The 20648-nt window shown below is 41.3% G+C and overlaps 1 protein-coding gene across 1 annotated transcript in view; it reads left to right on the top strand.

Moving 5' to 3' along the window:
* The window catches only part of LOC115279716, a 50271-nt gene that overhangs the window by 8905 nt on the left and 20718 nt on the right, over positions 1 to 20648 (top strand). The window contains exons 2-3 of the mRNA XM_029924235.1: positions 12589 to 12640; positions 14770 to 14879. Coding sequence (XP_029780095.1) covers positions 12589 to 12640; positions 14770 to 14879 — 162 coding nt within the window. The remainder of the gene's footprint in view (positions 1 to 12588; positions 12641 to 14769; positions 14880 to 20648) is intronic.

Here is a 20648-nt window from a genome sequence, read left to right as displayed (position 1 = left end):
AGTGGTCTAGTTTCATTCTTCTGCATGTTGCTGTCCAGTTCTCCCAGCACCACCTGTTAAAGAGGCTGTCTTTTTTCCATTGGATACTCTTTCCTGCCTTGTCAAAGATTAATTGGCCATACATTTGTGGGCCCAGTTCTGGGTTCTCTATTCTATTTCATTGGTCTATGTGTCTGTTTTTGTGCCAATACCATACTGTCTTGATGATGACAGCTCTGTAGTAGAGGCTAAAGTCTGGGATTGTGATGCCTCCCATTTTGGTTTTCTTCTTCAATACTACTTTGGCTATTCAGGGTCTTTTGTGGTTCCATACAAATTTTAGGATAGTTTGTTCTAGTTTTGAAAAGAATGCTGGTGCAATTTTGACTGGGATTGCAATGAATGTGTAGATTGCTTTGGGTAATAATGACATTTTCACAATGTTTATTCTTTCAGTCCATGAGCATGGAATGTTTTTCCATTTCTTTGTCTTCCTCAATTCCCTGCATAAATTTTCTATAGTTTTCATCATACAGATCTTTTAAAACTTTGGTTAGGTTTATTCCTAGGTATTTTATGTTTTTTCATGCAATTGTGAATGCGATCAGTTTCTTGATTTCTCTTCCTGTTGTTTCATTATAGGTGTATAAAAATGCAACCGATTTCTATATGTTAATTTTATACCTGTGACTTTGTTGAATTCATGGATCAGTTCTAGTATACCAGAAGCCATTTTCAATACCAATCAGGAGCCCTGGTTTTAATCTATGCTATATTCATCCCAAGATAAGGGCAAAGTATTTCCCTGAGCCCTGGAGAAGAACACCACCCAGAGAAGAGGGAAGTGAGGTTCACCACAGAACACTGTAGGAGCAGATGAGAATGGAAATTTGGAGGGAAGCTCAGTGCCCATTACTCTGAATGCCCTCCAACAAGCATCTCTGGAGTCAGAAGGCAGATTAATAGTTGCCAGAGGCATAGTCGCCATTGCATATGTCTCCACCAAAAGGGGAAGTTACTTTTCCAAGACTCTCTCCAAGGATATGAGTAGTGAGATGTTCTCCCTCTATTTGGAACTGTTTGCTCTAGAAACTCTGATGACTGCCACTGGGGTGATGACTTGTGGGTGGGTGCAAGGGTAGCAAGAGTTTGGAGACCACTTTACTCAGGTGAGGGGCTTCAAGGAAAGTGTTCACAGTAAGTAAAACCTAAAGGCTAGAACAAGTGAAAGAATGTATATAGCAGTGTGATTTGTAATGAAATATCTGAATGTCCATCAACAATAGAATGATTAATGTGTTCTATGAATTCATTTTTTCAAAGTTCAAAAATAAGTCAAACTAATTGATGGGTTTAAATATTAGAATAGCAGTTGCTTTGTGAGGGGAGTGACTGGGAAGAGGTACAAAAACGTTGCTAGAATATTCTATTTCTTAATGCAAGGGGTGGTTGCACAGGTGCTTTCATTTTGAAAAACTTCTTTGAGCTCTAAATACATGATGCATGCACTTTTCTGTATATATGTGATTCCCCTATGAAAATAAAGTTTACTTAAGTCAAAAGCACTGGCTTCCCTAAGTCTTCAGGAGGCATTGGGTCTGTTCAGAGCACATGGCTTCAGCAGATATGGGCAAAGGTGCCTCAGGACCAGGACCAGCACCCTCAGCACCACCCATCTGGGCAGAGCAGGGCAGCAGCAGCAACCTAGCTCACAGAAACCAGGACACTGGAAGCTATTATATGCACTGAATACCTCACTTGGTGGAGCCCACATATGTAGACATCCCTCATTTAAAGATCCCCAGGAAATATCTATGGAAGGCTTGGACCATCCTGACTTTCCTACACAGTGGGCTAGTGCGTATAGGAAAAAAAAAAAATCTTAGAAAGTTGCCATGACCCTGCTCTCACCCTCAAGCAGGTGACAACTAAGAAACATATTTTGAAATGTTTTGTGAAGACTTCATCACCAAATGGATGGAAGAAACTGTTGGAAAATAAAAATGCAGGAAATGTTCCTTCTCCTTTCTAAAGATTTTTAAAAATTTTTTCTTTATTTTGAGGGGGGAGGAGAAAAGAGAGAGGTAGAGAGAGAATCCCAAGCAGACTGTGCACTGAGCACATGGGGCTCAAACCCACCAACCATGATACCATGACCTGGGCTGAAGTCTGATACTTAACCTACTGAGCCACCCAGTACCCCATCCCCTTTCTATGTCATGCCAAATTGAAGTCATTGAAAAATAACAAAGTAATTTTCTCAAATTTAATATAATTAAATAAACTAAATTTCTGAGCTATGAACATTTTTGCTTTTGTGAAAATTATGCAAGTTAAAATGTTCTTCCCTCCTCCACCAATATTAATATAATATTAATGACAATGAAAAATTATTCACTCATGCACCACTGTGCCAATGAATAAACTATTGTCTTTAAACATCAATCAATGGGCAGATGTTAAATTTTGTAACCACTCCTACTTCACTGAATGTGACTATTTTCCCAAAACTTTGATGTTATAAATATCACTACAAGGAAATGTTTGTTCATAATTTGTATTTCCCTCTCTTTTTGGAATATCTCCAATAAGTCATTGGAATTAATCCTATAAATAACATTAGTAGGTCTATAGATTTGGGCATGTTTAAAGCCTGTGACAAATACTTCCTAAGCTTTTTCTTATAAAAATTGTAAATTTTACTTCCTGAGCTTATTGTTAGCTTGTTCTTTTGTTTTATTTGTTTGTTTATTTTGTATTTGTCTTGCAAGGTTATTTGGGAAGAGGTCAGATGACTCTGGCCCTCACATCCAGCTCTGGCTTAACAGAGCATTTGAGATTCACAGAGAGAAGCAGTTCTATGGAAGGCAAACTTTATGGTTTTGAGCTTAGCCAGGCTCTTGAAATAAGAACAGCCACATGCAGGACCCTCTCAATATTTCTAAACCAACTGAAATCAGACTTCATATTCAAATCCTATCTGGCTGAATTACTTCCAATCTAAAGTGGCTTTGAAATTTTTCATATTAATGGATTTAGATATAAAAAGTAATAAGAGAAATCTATAGACCTATATAATTTTAAAGTTTTATGTGTGTGAACCTGGAAAATATTAGAAACGTATCTCAGGCTGGTGAATAGTATTCACCATCTAAGAAGATCTATGATGTGGTCTGGGTGCTGGGGAAGTATTTGTCCAATAGCACAGCCATTGTTTTTGAAGGGCACAAGGAGTTTAAAGTGGGGAACGTATTACAGCAAAAAAAAAGAGAGCAAGAAGGGATGCAATCTTATAATTGTCCCTATTTACCTCTAACAGGATGCTTCAGACCTGCATTCTTCTTCCCCTAGACATGACACTGCACCCTCCAACCCTCAGATTTTCATGTTATCTTCCTCCAGAAGTTTTCAAATGTTTCTTAAAATGACATTGATAAAATCAGAATTTAAAAGGAAAATAATTGAGAGTAAAAAAAGCAGGAAAAAGAGAGCAGTTGTAAGGGTTCCAAGGTTTCTATGATTAAGTATAAAGTAGGGCTCTGAGCTTCCTGGCATCCAAGATGAAGAAGGAAACATGGTCTCTTTCTTATGGCATTCTTAAAACATCCTCCCAGATCTATAACTGAGTAAGAAAGAAACTTGGTTTCCAAGTGAAACTTCTTCTCTGGACCATTTATGAAAGGGGCATAGGGTAATGTGAAGGTCAATATTATCTGCCAAAATTTTACTGCAAATGTAGAAGTTGAATTCATTTTTTGAGCTTTTAGCACAACCTTCAATTAAAGTTAGAGGAACTGGCTGCTGTCCAAGTCAGCGATGGCAATTGTGTGAGGACAAGGATGATATATTTCAGGTTTGTGATAGAAGGACCGCAAAGACCTAGATCACATTTGGATTTCCAGAGAATGACCCTGTAGCTCAGGGTCCATCTAGACAAAGGTTGGGTGTCAAGAGACAAGGTCAGCTTGACATTTAAGAAATCAGTGTTTCACAAAACTGACTAAACATCAGAATTGCTTATGGATTTTTTTTCTTTTTTACATGTTGAATCATAGACAATGGGGATAGCATTCAGGAATGTGCATCCATTTTTATTTTTTGTTTTTGTTTTTTATTTTTCTTAATTCGTTCTCCAGAGGAGTCAACATAAGACAGTTTGGGTCAAATTTGAAAACAAATGGTTTTGAAATGGATCTTCCTGAAGGCTTTTTCTCCCTTCTGGCCTTTGGCAGGAGCCAGGAGGCAAAGGACAGGAGACTGGGACCCCTGGAGAACAGCTACTCTGTGGGTCATCTCATATGGGAGGTTAAGCATGAAGCCTGCATCTTAAAACTGCTGAGAGGCCATAATGGTTCTGGGAAGAAAGAACAAGAGCCCAGACCATGAGTCCAGGCTGGCATGCCCACTTCTTGCATTCAGGTGGCCCAGATATTTCCGGCAAGGCACAAGGGCCCATTACAACCATTCTTCTAGCATGGCAATGCCTGTCTGCTCTGGCAAATTTTGATAAATGCAATGCCAAGTTGAGCAGTGTGCAACCACTGCAAGCATTATTAATCAAAGAAGGGGCTGGTAGATCTCTCGGGTACTTCTGTAGCAAGGGAAAAATAATCATATGACTGATTTCTTCAAATGACCACATTCCTTGGTTCATTTTTTTTTAACCTAACAATCAGGCTGTCTGTCATTTAATAGTTAGAATGGTATCACCAGCTAGTGTGTAAAAAGCTATTCCCTGGAGGCCTATTCCTGATTTGTACTCTCTCCAGGTCCCTGAAACACTAAATAAATAAAAGAGAATGGCTTTTAATGAAAGCCTTAGCCTCCTTGGTTTAGCTTTTAATTGTGTGACAGTCAAAGACACATACACATCCCACCCTGAGCTGTTTATTGGAATTACAAACCCTCAGCCTAAATGTCAAGCTATGCCACAGAGAAATGTGAACAGCTCAGTTTATTAATGGCAAGTTCGGTGGTTGGTCCCGTCATTCACTGCAATGGGGACTCCAGCTTGCTCAAGCTCTTAGCTTCCAATACAGATCAACAGGATCACAGTGTTGACTTAGAGCAGACTAGAAACTCAAGGCAAAAGAAGAGATTGATGAGACCCCTTTGTAGGCTCTGAGTCATCTGCATGCAGAAACTTGAAACGTAAAGACAAGAGGCACCAGCATTGGCTTGGATTAAAAGGCTTTCCAAGTTTGCCTGGTGTGCATCTGTTCATTACAGATGTAATATTTATTGAGCGATGGGTAAGTCTTCTTTTTCTCATCGAAAATTGGCCATCTTATCACCTGCCTTTGTAGGGTTGCTGTGAGGTTTCAGTACCACATATTTTAATATCTACTAAACGCACAGTTGGTTGTCAAAATAATAGCTGCTAGTCTAATTCTTAGAAAAAATTTAATGTATAGGGTAAGGTCTAATTTGAGGTGAATAGTTATTTCTTTCAGTTTGGAAATTCAAGACAGACATTTATGATAAAAACACATATAGATGAGGGCCTGTGGCGTACACAAAATAATACGGTTGAAAGTTTAATACCAAGCCAGATGGGACACCTTATAGTGCCGACTCGAATCTCCAACTGGTACCCTGAAGCCAGAACAGGTCTGCCAGGGTCAAAATCAGGAGTCACTTTTCCAATTATAGTTATCATGTCATTAAGGTGACAAAATACCAAAGGGACAGCAAGCCAGTGAAAGAACAGTGCCAGCAGCCAACAATGGGCTCCATGGCATCTTACTCGAATGCTACTACTCTAGACATTATAGCTTGTGACATGTTCTTCTCTGTGGAAAGACAGCAAAGAAAAATTCATATAAGAAATCATCTTTGGTCAATAAACAACTAAACACTATAGTCATCTCAGTGCTTCTAAATCCCTTAATATTTTCATCCAAAGGAATGAGATAATTAATACTGGGAAAGCAAGCAGCTAAGTAAAGATGGGTAACCTCGTGTTTTCTTAAGAAATTTCTCAAGGGCAATTCATTTTCATTGATCTGGTATTTATAGACCCCAAAGCTTTGCTTTATATGGTTCTAGCACACGTTCCCTGTAGATGTCATCTCCCCTTAAGTGCCCAGGATGGGAACCCATTTATCATACTTGGCTGTTGCTAATAAATTAACAGCAGCTACTAAAAATAACTGTTATGTTCTTGTCTGATAAATTTTATCTGTTTTGAAATGGAAGGAGTGAAGGGTATCTGGATGCCTGAGGACTCCAAAGACACCTTGGTGACCTAGAGTTGACTTCCCTCTTATTATGGCAGGTGGGGAATAGGAAGGTCTTAAATTAAAGCTCCATATGGTAATGTATGACCAAGAATGGTCCGTTGGCTCTCCACCATAAGTGCTTGCCCCAGACCTGGGCATCACACCCTTGGGGGCCCAAAGACACATCTGTGAACTACCATGTAGTGGAAGCATAGCATCTGCCAGCACTGTGTGTACTGCATGCATAGTTCATGCCTCACAACACTCCTCTCACACTTTACAGATGAGAAAAACAGATTTAGACAGATTGAGTAATCTGCCTACAGGCACACAGCCAGCGAGTGGCAAAACCAAGGCTTGCACCTAAGTAAATCCCAACTCTGTTCTCCCTCCATGTGCACTACAAAACGTACATAAATGCCACTCAGGGAATGAGAAGTCGTCTCTGTTCATTCCTATAACCTCATCCAGCATTGGACCTTATTCAAAGCATGTATTTCATAAATTGTGCTCAATAAATATCCAATGATGGGCTAATGTCAAGGACAGCTGATGTTCAGATCGATCCTTATGCCCCACATCACCTAGCCTCTATTTATTTTTTAAATGTTTATTTATTTATTTTGAGAAAGAAAATGCAGGCAGGAAAGAGAGAGAGAAAGAGACAACCCCAGGAAGGCTCCACACGTGGGCACAGAGCCCTATGTGCAGCTCCATCTCACCAGCTGTGAGATCATGACCTGAGCTGAAATCAAGAGACAGATGCAGGGTGCCTGGGTGGCTCAGTCAGTTAAGCATTTGACTCTGCTTTTGGCTCAGACCAAGTTTTCGTGGTTCCTGAGATCAAGCCCTGCATTAGGCTCTGCACTGACAATGGGGAGCCTTCTTGGGGTTCTCTCTCCCCCTCTCTCTGCCCCTACCCTGCTCATAGACTCACACACTCTCTTAGTAAATATTTAAGACAAAAGGGAGGAATGGTTGGATGCTGGACTGACTGAGCCACCCAGACACCACTCCTTGCCTCTATTTATACTGCACACCAGACTGGGTATTCTTCATACATTTTCTTTCCTCTGGAGCTTGTCATGGTTTTACCAAATGATTTTGGCTTTGTTTACCCCCTGCCCCCAGGGTTTCTCATTTCTCAGAGGAATGTTCCTTGTTCTCATTCCCAGTATCATGCATTTTACAACCCTCCCTCCCACTTTCGTACCTCCAGCTCTGGCCCTTGACTGATGCTTGATCATGAGCTCCATCTCCCCACGCATGAGAGGAAGAATGTCATTAGCCCAGAAGAAGGATTTGATATGTCTAGGGTAGGAGAATATACCAGGCATTCAGGACAAGCCTCTACTTGGTAAAATCTTTTGTTTTGTGCATTTATACCAGGCATTAGTATTAATAAGAGATTTCCAAAACAAAACTTATTTTCATAAACCTACAAAGCTCCAATATCTTTCTTAGTTCTTCTTCAGTGAACTCAGAAAAAGAGATAGAAGAGTCATCCAAGGGATACACAGCAACATATTAAATGCCTCATGTAATACTGAGTTATGACTTAGGAGTTCTTCATATATAACCAAATGTTTTAATATAAATATATATCACTTTGAAGTACAATTGAATTGAATTCTAAATAAAGCTAAGTAGAGTAGGTGAGTTTACAATTCTCTCAAGACTCTTTAGATGCTGAGGGTTTCTTTTAAAACAGGAAGGTGCTTTTCAGGATGTTCTCAATGCCTTGTCCATGAAGACTCTATTTGGGGGTTGTGTAATATGCAGTGACCCTATCTTCTTAAATTCAGTGTGGAAAGGACATAAGACAAGAGCAGCCAATCTAAGTCAAACCCCGGTCAGGGCTTCCTGTGTACTCTTAGCTGCTCTGGACCCCCTGCAGCCTTTCTCTGATTGCTCTGTGGCTATTGATTGCTTTTCCTGGGAACCTGACTAATGACTGCAGTAAAACATTTTACTTAGGAGAACTTTCTGTTCCATCCAGATCTGTCATGATTGTGATCAACCTTGAACTCACTGTGTCCCAGGCAGTATAGTCAGAGAAGGTGTGTGTATATGTGTGTGTGTGCGCGTGCGTGTATGGTGGTGGTGGTGGTCATCGTGGTGGTGGTGGTGATGGTTGTAGTGATGGTGATGATGTAAGGTGAGACTCAAAAACACAATATTTGGGGCCATTTGTTCTTGCTGGCACATACCACCAGGAAAGATGGGGCCAGAAGAGCAAACTAAAGTAATGGGTTTCCTATGGGGTAGCTCCAGGGGACATCCTCTCCCGGAAGTTAGGCCTGACCACTCACCTGCAACTTGGCCCCAACATCTTAGCTTCATACCTCAGTTTCAGTTCCTGCCTTTGGCCTCTTCAGATTTGGACACTTCTGTGTCCTCTTCTCCTGGTCATCTGGAATTTGGGCAGATATTCCAACTGAAAAATCTACTTCTGCCCCCAAAGTATCCAAAGATTCCAATTAATTTCTATTTGCTTTTAACCCTACAACAGCTAGAATGAAGCTGAAGTGAGTCTGCACTAGCGAATTTGTAGGCAGCCCTAGATACAGAGATGCCAGCCGTATCCCTCCAGCACCTGTGCCCCTGCTGGCTCATTCACTTCTCTGTCTCAGGTCTCAACAGCAGCTCAGTTATGTTTTCTGTTCACTCAGCTCCGACACTATTTTTATATCTCCATCAAAGCTCTCCCTGATCCCCCTCCTTTGAAAAGGACCCTTTTAAATCCCATCGTAATGGCAGGAATGCAAGAAAGTGCAAGGGTGGGAAGAAGTTGGGCAGCGCATGGTTTTACAGCTGTTACCATTTTGGGATCAGAAAGCTGGTGGCATTTTTTAAAAGGGAGCCACACCACCGTATATCATACCATGTCTGTCTTTCACACATTCTAACTGTCTGTCTTCACAAGATTTTCCATGGCTTTCACCTTAATAATTATATAAGTAAATTTTTAAAAATTAACTTAATTCTTTTTTAACCAAGCTCCATGACTTGGAATAAGCCAACTAGAATGCCTTGTTTATTTACACAGCCCCTGTCCTCATGAGTTCACAGTTCATTTATGGGTATATGATGGTGAGGGGAAGAGGGTGGTAGACTACAAATAATTAACCAAGCAATGATTTATAGGGTGACACATATTCTTGTTGATGAAGAACCAAATCTGGAGGAGTCCAATGCTAGGGTCCTAACTCAAGTTTACTTAATCCAGTAGTACCTTCTGGAGGAAGTAGTGTCTAAGCTAAAACCTGAAAGACGAGTGAAGAGCCAGATAGAGAGGGAACAGAGAGTGTTACAACCACATGCTCCAGAATATGTAAAGGCCCAGGGCCCAAAAATGGTGCAGTAAAAGAAATCCGGTATTGTTTTTGCTTGAACTCCAGAGAGACAGTGGTGAGGAATAAAACTACAGTGGTAACTGGGACCAAATCATGAAGACTATTGGTATCAGCTTCTAAAGCCTTCCCAGTCCACTCAGGCCTTGAATCTGGAAGCCAAACCCACAACACCTCTGCTCTTCCTGGGCCATGGGGTGCTTGGCTACTTCTGGATGTTCTGGGCTCCCCATTACCCAGACTTTACGATAAAGTCTACCTTTCTAAGACTTTTGTTAAATGTATCTAACCCACCAATTCCAACTCTCCATTATCATTTTCCCATACAACTTGATACCTCCATCCCAAATTTCTCTTTATTTCATTACACTCCATACACCCTAACGCCGTGTGTGTGTCTGTCCATGGCAACCCCTCTTCCCGGAATGGCCTCCTGACACTTACTTTCTGTTTACACATCTCTGCCCAGTCTTTTAAGGTCCAACTCAATGCCACCGCCAGGAAGTCCCCTCAACAAGGATTAGTCATGCCTTTATTAACACTTTGCAGCACAATCACCTTTCTTCTCTAGACCTTTGTTCCTAAGACTCTATCACAAGCTGTTGATTTCTTTACATAGGGTTTTCTCACACGTGCCTAGATGACTAATGCAAAGTACTTTTTTAATGCAAGAAATAACACAAGTAGTCATTTGATAAACTATAAAGGACAATTCATAATTGCAATCTATAATTATTTTATGTGTATTTGTGTTAGCTTAATTTGTATAGTCGGCATCTCCAAATAGACTATAAGCTCTTTCAAAAAAGGAAATTTTTTTTGCTTCTATTTTTTTTGTTTCTATATTCCCAGTGTTTAGTTCCAGGATATGGGACATATTAAGTGCACTCATGAATATTTGTTGAGTAAAGAAATGGGAAAAATAATATAAGTAATGGATTCCCTTCATCCTCCCTGTCCCCCACCCCCCATCCCCAATACACATTCAAAAAAACCTTAATCCTCTTAAATTCTTTGCTAATAATTTCTGGGTCAATGACTGAGGACAGCAGTTAAATGTCCAAAATGCCTTTTTGGGGATAACCAAGAAAATTTTAAACTTTCTGTGGTGGATTATTCAGCCTAGTGGAATTCAACAAGACAGAACATCACTGGGGCTTTACTCTTGACTTTATCACTGACCTTTGAGAGGCACTCAACATACCAATTAGAAACTGCACATTTGCACAACTCAGTAAATTAACAGGTGACAAAAAAAAAAAAAAGAAATAAAGGAAGCTTTTCTTCAGTTCACTGTGAACTTTCCAATCTAGTACCCAAATTGCTACATAAGCCTTCACTAGATAAACAATGAAAGTCCATTTTTCATCATCAGCTACCTTCTGCTGTCTTCATTTTTTTAACCGCAAGGTGTATGCAAAATTAACTGCCCTGAAGAAAGAAAACGGTTTCCGTGTTAAGTCAGCGAGCTCCTGCCTCAGCAGGAGACAGCATGCACTCACTCACAAGTTTGCTGAACTTGGGGCGGCGGTAAGGGATGGTGTGCTCCGCAGACTCTGCATCTGTTTCTAATCTGGCCATGGTGTAGGGCATTCTAACCTGAAGTTTGTTGGAGGGTAATTCCTGAAGTCATCACTGGATAGACTCCTAAGAAGAGAGGCTTCTCTGAAGGCAAAACCTTACAGACTCAGTCTGGGAGCCCCTGTTTCTTTGCACAGTGGAGAAGGCCAGCAGGCCGCAGTAAGCTTTCTCCTAGTCATGGAAAATAGAAAATGAACTCACAGATTTCATTCAGTTTAGGATCTGGTCTTGTTGACTTTTTAAAAAAATTACTTGTACGAGGATATTAATGTTACACCTGCTGGAAGCTTCCTTTTTCCGAGGCCTATTTGTAAACAGAAAGTGTTGAGGATTGATGGTAATTGTCACATTAAAATCATCCTAGTGTTTTATACAAATCTTGTAGCCATTGCAGCTTATTCAATTCCAATTGCATTGTGCAAATTGGCCTAATAATGAAAAGCCATACATTTTCATTAGTGCAGTTGTCCTGTCTGCTGATGGCTGACATTCTAACTTTTGATAAACAGCAGGATTCTCTACACTGCTGATGTCGCAACTCAGAACTCTCCGCTAAGACGAAATGAAATTTGACTTCTGAATCTGCTGGTAAAAACTCCTCCTTAGAGATGTTCTGAAATTATAGGCGTGTTTTTTAAGAGCACTTGAAATGGCAACTTCTTATTTATAAGCTGTCTTCTCTCTTTTGTAAAATGTACCTGGTAAGGCATTTTAGAGGGTCATTTATTCATTTCTTCATCTTTTGACAGATATTTGCTGATTGTCTACCAGATAACTCTTCCTACACTAGGGGTTATGTGCTTGAAATAATGTGAATACACATTGGCTGGGGGCAGGGCCTTCTCCCCTTTTTTCAAGAGTCTACATGATACGAAGAGTAACGAGAGGTTTTTATCATAGTCATTTTGGCCAAAGAATTGTCATCCATCATGGGACTGAGAATTAGAAACAGTCTTTGATACCAAAAAGCTCCCTTCCTAACCCATGCTGGGATTCCTCCACTCCCAATTGCACTGTTCGTGTTTACACAATTTCAGCAAACATAACCTCAGAACCTATAAGGCAGTGCATTCCATGAGTACACAGTTTAAACAACTGAATCTTAAAATATGCCTCACATATTGGCCCACCCATTCTTGGGCTTCTCTCAGAAGTAGAAAAAGCAAGTCATCCCAATTTTCTATATTTGAAGATAGTTTTTTTTAAATTTCTAAGCCTTTCCTCAAAGCTGACCACCCATATTTTAAAATGTTTGTTTTAAGTTGTTGATGTAGGTTTTAGCCTCTTCTCCCTATTGTTCACTTACCTCTAGCTGTCCGGCAGTCAATGACCCTCTTAAAATAAAATATTTATATAGTTTTGACTCAAAGTAAATGAGAAGTAACATCAGCAGAATTTCCTATGGGCACATTGCTCATAAACCACTCTGTACTCAACTGCTTGGGTCTTGACAGACAGCCCTACAAGATTCCGGTTTTAGAGTTGAGGAACCTGTGATTCAGAAAGGTAATGACTGGTCTGTAGTCATCCAGACACTAAAGGGCAAGGTCAACCCTCAAAGCAGGGGAGTTCACTTTACAAGTCATGTGATCTTTCCCTTGTTCCACACATCTGTTGTAGCTGGAATTAGTTTCTGAGTCATTCTCATCTACATTATTTACAGAAAATATTCTCTTGCTAACACTAGACCTAAAGAGAGAATATAGAGGCAAGATTTGTTTGGAGCAGCAGTTCTATATAACCCTCTGAATGAAACTGTGAAGTGAAAGACAAGGAAGCAGACAAAAGAGAATTATGTAGAATCAAGAGGGCTTTAAATGATATATGAAGGCATTAATAGAAAAGTGACTATTCACAGGGTTATGATTGATTATGTATTTAAAATAAACACAGTTGCCTTTCTTTACTTTGGCTCTGAGAGGGGCTGAACTTTAGCACCATAATGGTCCACTGTTGTCTACATGGCAGGTGGCTGGTACATAAATCCCCACAAGTGGCAGACTGAGGGGCCAATGTATGGATTCAATCTATGAATATTGCATACCCTGCATTTTTGCAGAGAAACAAACCAGCCGTGTCTGTGTTCCCAAGTCTCTGCCTCAGCTTTATGGAGAAGCAATGAGGACCTACCTCCCCTTCAGCTTAAAAATGGAAATGACTAAGGCAATTAAAAGTTAATTGTTGCAATCCCTCATGTAGAATATCTTTCAGAGTATGGAAGGAGCATTGTCATGCACTCTGAGGTTATAGAAAATCCTCTAGGGTTATCAAGTCCAATCCCTGATGGGATACTCTAGGCATCTGTACAAGAACTCAAAGGTATTATAATGCCTAGTGGAATATTTGGGGGGATGCAGACTCATTATTTCCCACTTTTTCATATATAAATACATATTACTTCAATATGGCACGTCAATGGGATGTCAAATACAGGACAGTAGTCCCCTTTAATAACTTATATTCACTAGGGTATAGAAGACAAGAGGGACAATTAAAAAAAATCTTCATTGAAAATCCATTCATGTGCCAAGGAAAAATATGAAGGGAAAGAAAAAAATCCTTAGGGCTGGAATTATCTCTCCAGATCACCTGTCCCACCATCCTGATGTACAGATGAGAAAAACAAAGCCAGACAGAGCCATGACCCACCATTGGAGAGCCATTTCTATTCTACCAAACCAACAATAGTCTCTGGCTTGATGTCATGATATTCCATTGCCCTCAATATCAGACACCTATTTAGGCATGGTCTTGGGGTGGTTAAAAATTTGTATGCATTTCTGTCTGATTTTATACACACACATGCTGTCCTCTAATCAAATGACCAGATATTTGTTCAATGATTTTTAGAAACATGGGTCTTTTAGCTATGTTATCTCTTTTTATACTCCTACAAACAAAAACGACAGCTAAAACATACATTATGGAGGGGTTGGCCTGATTTTACAGGTGATGAACATGAGATTTTGTTGTAAATTGCCATTTTCTACTACTGGTGATAATGGCAATAATAAGATAGTTAACATTTACTGGTACATTAGTATGTTCTGAGTGCTATTCTTACAGTCTTCCACAATTGTATTTTTAAAAATTTTAAGAGTAATATTTATCAAATATCCGTATCATACTCATTTTAGAAGAGGAAACTGAGGTTTTAGGAGGTTAAGTAACTTCACTAATGCCACATATCTGGAAAGTGATGGAGCTGGGATTTTAACACAGATAGTTGGACACCAAAAACCTACGTTTGGACATATGGCCCTGTTCTTTAGGAAGGCAAGTGTGAAAAATCTATAGCAACAGGATACTTACTCATACAGTGGAAAGGTGAACACAAGCATCTGCCTTAAAATTTCGAAGATCTAGGTGAGGTGAAAAATCAATAAATGATTTAAAAAGTGAGAAAAGCAAAGTGTCTGATGGTGTGAGACTTGCTTCCATAGTTATGCAAGAACGTATGTCTGTGCAGACAAGCATTGGGAAGATGAAATCTTAGTTTCTGTGTAGTGAGACTTGGGGAAGTTTATTTTTCTATATAAATATCCTTCAGCTGATTACTATTTTTATCCATCTCAATTTTTAAAAAATCAAGATGATAATAATATAGACTTCTCCATGTTGTCCTTTGGTCACAGTCCCTAAGGCGCCCTACAGCTTGGATGAGAATATTGACGAAACGACCCGCAGAGTTCCCGTTCTGGCCCCGGCACATCCTCCGTGCAGCAGGGTGCAGCCGTCTGCCTCGGTGTGTATTGTATTCAGTGGATATTGTGGGGCAACCACTACATGCCAGCTATCTGATCGTAAACTTGCTGTGCTCTCACAATATTCTAGGGAAGGTGAAAGGACCCCCACAGAGACACCATAACAGGTCAGGGGGAGGGGATACATCATCTGAGTTCAGGGCTTCAAAGTGCAGGTTTTCTCTGAGGGGAACCTATAAGGATGGTTAACAGTTTGCCAGAAGAGGAAGGCAATGACTGAGTGTAGGGGGAACTGTTTGTGCAAAGGCATGGAGTTGTGAAACCACATAAGCAGATAGGTGTGGTTGGATGTGAATCACAAGTGGGGTGGCCAAGAATGAAGGTAGATAGGCACTGACGGCCACTTCTTAGAGGGTTTCCGGAGACATGCTGAGAGGCTGGAGGGTTGCTAGATGCATTTTGCATAGACAAGTGCCAGAACAGAATAGAAACCTTCCTGTTCATAAAATTATACTGGTCCCCATCCCCTCATGCCGCCACCCATGGACGTGGAGGAAAACTCAAAATAAAGAGCCACTGTGGAAATAGGCTGGCTGGCTGGAGGCTTAGGTCTCCAGTTTGGAGCCCCTTGGGGGTACCTCCTCCTGAGATGGCGTGCTGTGCTCACATCAGTAAAGCACCTCACACATCGACTAACACACAATGTCTAAAGCCTTTGAGTTCCTCTGCGGACCTCAAAAACCCCTTAGTGCACAATCTTGTGTAACTAGCCCTTGGGATGGATGAAAACACATACAATCCCCTACGTACAGAAATTTTTCTCCAGTTTGTGTTTTTCATTTTGTTTGTAAGACTAAGGAGCAAGGACCGTTCACAAATAATCAATTGAATGGTGTCCCAGTCTCCTGCTATGTTCTGCTTTCGTGTTTTAATAAGCTTAACAGTGAACACAACTCAATGTTATTAAAAAAGAAACAGCGTATGGATGTTTCTTCCCAGTCATCCTATAAATGTGCTTCCCTCTGTTATTTCAAAAGTATTAAAAGGTAATTGTTTTATTTTTCAATTAAGGCCCGCATTTGCGAGGGTTTGTGTCCATATGCATTCCCAGCACAATTGCTTTTTCACGGGGCCATGGCTCTCCCTTGGGGGACTGTTTTTCCATTTGGTGGTGAATGATGGCAATTCCAGCCCAGCTCTGGTGAGCGGTTGGGAGAGTCTGAACTAAAACTCACCCAAGGATCGTACTGTCTGGGTTTTTGTCAGCAAAGGAATATGAATAATTGAAAGCAAGAAGGAGCAAGGATGCTGTTTCTGGAGCCTGGTTTGACTAATGGAGATAAAATGGCTTTGATTTAAGGGGAGAGAAAACCACACCATAATGAACTCCAGGATTTCATAGGTGAATTTTGCCATTTTATCAAGGGAACAGGCAAAACCGATGTAACTCAAAGTGCTGATTACCTTGCTCCCTGGATTATGCAAGGTAGTAACTTCTGGGAGCAGGAGACAAATTGGAGCAAGTTTTAGGAGAAAATGATTGGGCTGTTCTCATTTAGAACCATCTCCCTTTCCCCAGTCCTACCCCGGCAAAAATGCAAATGGAAATTGCCTGGCAGTTCTTTCTAATCAATCTGCCTCCAGAGGTAGTAAATTCTCCCTGGCCTTCTCTCAACCGAGCTCTGCTCCAGTGAGAGTGTGATAGACCCTCTGCCTTTCGCCGCCTCCGTCTGTGACACTTCTGGGAATTAGAATCTACAAATTTGCCACTAGGAGAGTGTGGGGTGCCCAAATACAAGCTCACCAATCTTAAGCTGGATTGTTTCTCAGTGAAAAAACAGCTTATTAAGAGCCATAATATTTCATTCAACTGCAGCTCATCAGAAATTATTCAATAAAGGTATCCTCTTCACCAACAGCTGCAGAAAGGCCCTGGCATCTGAGGACAGCCAAAGATGACATAGATTGTGAAGTCTGGGGCACTTCTCCAAGATGGCATTATTATACTTTATCATATTTACCTGTTTGATGTCAGCCTTACCTGTAGGATTATAAATCACACACTGACAGAGTCCAAGTCTGACCTGCTCATCCCTCCCTTCCCCATGCCAGTTAATGACCGGCATTGAGAGCTACCCAATCAGTGCTTTAGTCATTCACACATTTGTGCATTCATTCATTCAGCAAACCAAGTGGGGGCCTTCTGTGAATGAGCAGGCACTGTGTTAAGCCCTTGGATTACAACAATAAACAATAGGCATGGCTTTTGGACTCTCAGAACTCACACTATATGGGAGAGACTTGAATTAGCAGGTAACTGTGGAGAGCGAGGAAGGAAACGGACAGAAGCTGTGAGACACTAATGAGAGAAGGGAGCTTCATTCAGTTTGGGGTCAGGGAAAGTGTTTATAGAAAGGTGACATTTCTGTTGATACTGGAGGAGTGAGAAGGACCCAGTCAGACAAGGAGAGAGGGGAGAGAAAACTCCTGGCATCAGAGAGGCCCTGCTGTGTCAAAACTTGCCATGTTTGGGAAACCCATGTGTTAGTCCGTTAGGGCCGCCGTAACAAAGTACCACAAACCGGGTGCTCAAACAACAGAAACTTGTTTTCTTACAGTTCTGCAGGCTGCAAGTCTGAGATCAGGATGTCAGCATGGTTAGTTTCTTCCGACACCTCACTCTTTGGCTTCCAGATGGCTCTGTCTTCCCCTGTGCCTTCACATGGTCTTTCTTCTAGACTCATCTGTGTCCAAATTTGCTCTTTTTGAAAGACACCAGTCCTGTTGGATTAGGACCTACTCAAATGAATGACTTTGTTTTGGATTAATCATCTCTAAAAAGACCACATTTCCAAGTACAGTCACATTGTAAGATGCTGGGGCTAAGGACTTTAACATACGAATCTGGGGGGACACTGTTCACTCCACAACACTTGATGAAGGCCGATTGAGTTGGATCTTTCTATCTAAGTGCAGAAGAGCTATGGAAGGGAAATAAACAAACAGTCCCAGGGCTGATTTCCTTTTATATTTACTGCTTTGAGAGAAGTATGGAGGAGAAATCATGGTGTGACAAAAATAGATGTGGGGAAAACAGGAACTATTGCAGGTGCTCGGCAAGAGAGAACGGTGGAAGTGAGGCTAGGGAGAAGAGAAGACTTCAAGACGAAGCTGGGAAACAGAGATCCATGCTTCGAATGAGTGAATGAATGAATGAATGAATGAATGAAATCCACAGAATGAATAAATCAAGCCCCATAGACATTGCGAAAATCCTGGCTTTTCCCTGCAGTCAATGAAATAAGACCTCTTGTCTTTCTGTGTCTGTCCCCCATAGGGTGACCTCTCTGCATTGTGTGGTCATCTGTGTGGTGCAGAAGAGTCAGTGCTCTGTCCTTCCTCTACCTGTCCCACAGCGGGAATTGCACATGCGTTGTTTGAGTGAGCAGAATGCCTCACTGGCACTTACTGGGAACACTGGTATTGGTAACTGTCATTCATAGCCTTTCTGCTTTGTAGACAAGCCCTTGTCTTTGAGAATGTCTTTCCAATGTCAGTTGCAAAGTAGCTTTTTTAAAGGAAAGTGGTTTTACTCAGTTGGGTTTGTGACATTAGCCAAGCACCATTTTCCACAGTATTTATAATGTGGGTTTTCTTCCTTCACCTCACACATGTGCACACAGAGCAAGGGAGCCATTCCTCGCAAGAGAGGTCCAAATGATTGATTAATTAGGGCAATCGGGGATTCAGAGATCCGTTCACTTGCAGCTCTGGATGGGGCCTTCATGACGTGTGAGTCCACCAGCCCCTCCCACCTCCATCCTGACCAGAATTTCCTCTAGAAAAGTTGTGACAGCTACCCCAGCCTCTTTTTGTACCATCCATGGAACCAGGAGCTCACCACTTCACAGCACCCTCCTCTATGCTACTGCCAATCTACTCAAACTGGCCGTTTTGACCTAAAAAAGAAAACTCAGGTGTCCTTCTCATATTCACACAGCTCTCTATCTCTCCATTCATGGAGCACCTATTTCACAGGTTTGCAGCTCCTTGTTTAATGGCTCCCTTTCCCTTAGTAGATGCTCTGGACAGATAATTTCAGTGCCTTCATCAGCCTGATCGTTTATCTAACTGAGGCCCAGTTGGGTCATTGTCTCTCTTAAAATGAGGTGCAGACATTGAATATAGTATTCCAGGCATGTATTGGCAAAGAGTCTGCATCATGGTTGATGGAACCACCTTCCTCCCAGACACCAATTTTCCTTTCCCTTTTTTTTAAATGTTTATTTATGAGAGAGAGAGAGAGAGAGAGAGAGCAGGGGAGGGGGAAAGAGGGATAAGGAAACACAGAATCTGAAGAGAGTTCCAGGCTCTGAGCTGTCAGCACAGAGTCTGATGTGGGGTTCAAACCCACAAATTATAAGATCATGACCTGAGTAGGAGTCGGATGCTTAACCGACTGAGCCACCTAGGTGCCCCTTTCCTTCTTTTTTTTTTTTAAATGTTTATTTATTTATTTTGAAAGAGACTGTGTGTGAGCAGGGGAAGGTATAGAGAGAAGGAGACAGAGAATCCCAGGCAGGCTCCGCACAGTCAGCCCAGAGCCCAATGTGGGGCTCAAACCCACGAATATGAGATTATGCCCTGAGCCAAAACCAAGAGCCAGACTCTCAACTGACTGAACCATCCAGGCACCCTTCCTTTCCTTCTTATTAAAGACTGAATGTTTGTGTCTCCCCACCACACACACCAAATTCTTGTATTGAAATCCTAAACCCAACTGTGATGGTATTAGGAGGTGGGACATTTGGTAGGTGATTATGTCAAAAAAGTGGAACTCTCATGAATAGAATTAGTACTCTTACAAAAAGAAAAAAATAAAAGACCCTAGAGAGCTCTCTCATTCTCCCTCTGCCATGTGAGGCTACAATGAGAAGTTGGCAGTGTGCGTCCCAGAAGAGGGGCCTCACCAGATCACAACACCCTGCTGGGGCCCTGATCCCAGACTGTCAGCCCCCAGGACTGTGAGAAGTCATCGCTGTGTGTAAGCCGCCAGTCTGTGGTATTCTGTGGTATTCTGTGGTATTCTGTTACAGAGTCCTTGCCTGTCTAAGACCATTCTCTTTCTACATACAAATCACATAACCTTGTGATATTTGTCTCTTAATTTTCCCTTGTTTTTTTCTTCTCTAATCTATTAACTGCTCTTCCCCTTACCTAAAAAGTACAAAAATCTCCAATTAAACTATAATCCTGTCTCCAGTCTTTTAACTCTTGCCTCAGTGTTATAAGACTTCCCCAAGGACTACAAATTGTGCAATCTGAGCTTGCACATTCCTTCTCTAAAAGCTCTTTGATTTATGTGTGTGTATGTGTGTGTGTTTGTGTGATGAGGTGATAGGTTTCCAATGGCTTTAAAAAACCTGAAAGTTCAAGTTCAAACTTCAAATTTATACACTGCCCTTCACAATCTATCCATCACCTGACTCCCTGCCTAGCCCCGTCTCCTTTCCCTATCTCCATACTGTGCTTTTTGAATGCCACTTTAATCCTCAGTCTCATCATATTCCTCCACCTACTGCCAATAATGACCTTCCCCACTTCTTCTCTGGGAAGCACCTTCTTTGTCGAGAATTAGAGTCCCACCCCTCAGGGAACCAGTCCGGGCTGCCCAGGGAAGGCTAGCACACCACCCTTCTCTCTTGAGGTTTTTTTCCTGATCCTGTAGGACAGACATATCAGTGGAGTGTCCATGTCTGGTGATGTGTGTATCGCTCTCATTCAACCATGGACCCCAGTTCATCTGTATC

This window comes from Suricata suricatta, chromosome 16 (genome assembly GCF_006229205.1).
Source record: "Suricata suricatta isolate VVHF042 chromosome 16, meerkat_22Aug2017_6uvM2_HiC, whole genome shotgun sequence".
Classification (NCBI taxonomy): Eukaryota; Metazoa; Chordata; class Mammalia; order Carnivora; family Herpestidae; genus Suricata; species Suricata suricatta.
The sequence above is the reverse complement of the archived record's forward strand: the minus strand, read 5'-3'. Positions and strand labels throughout refer to the sequence as shown.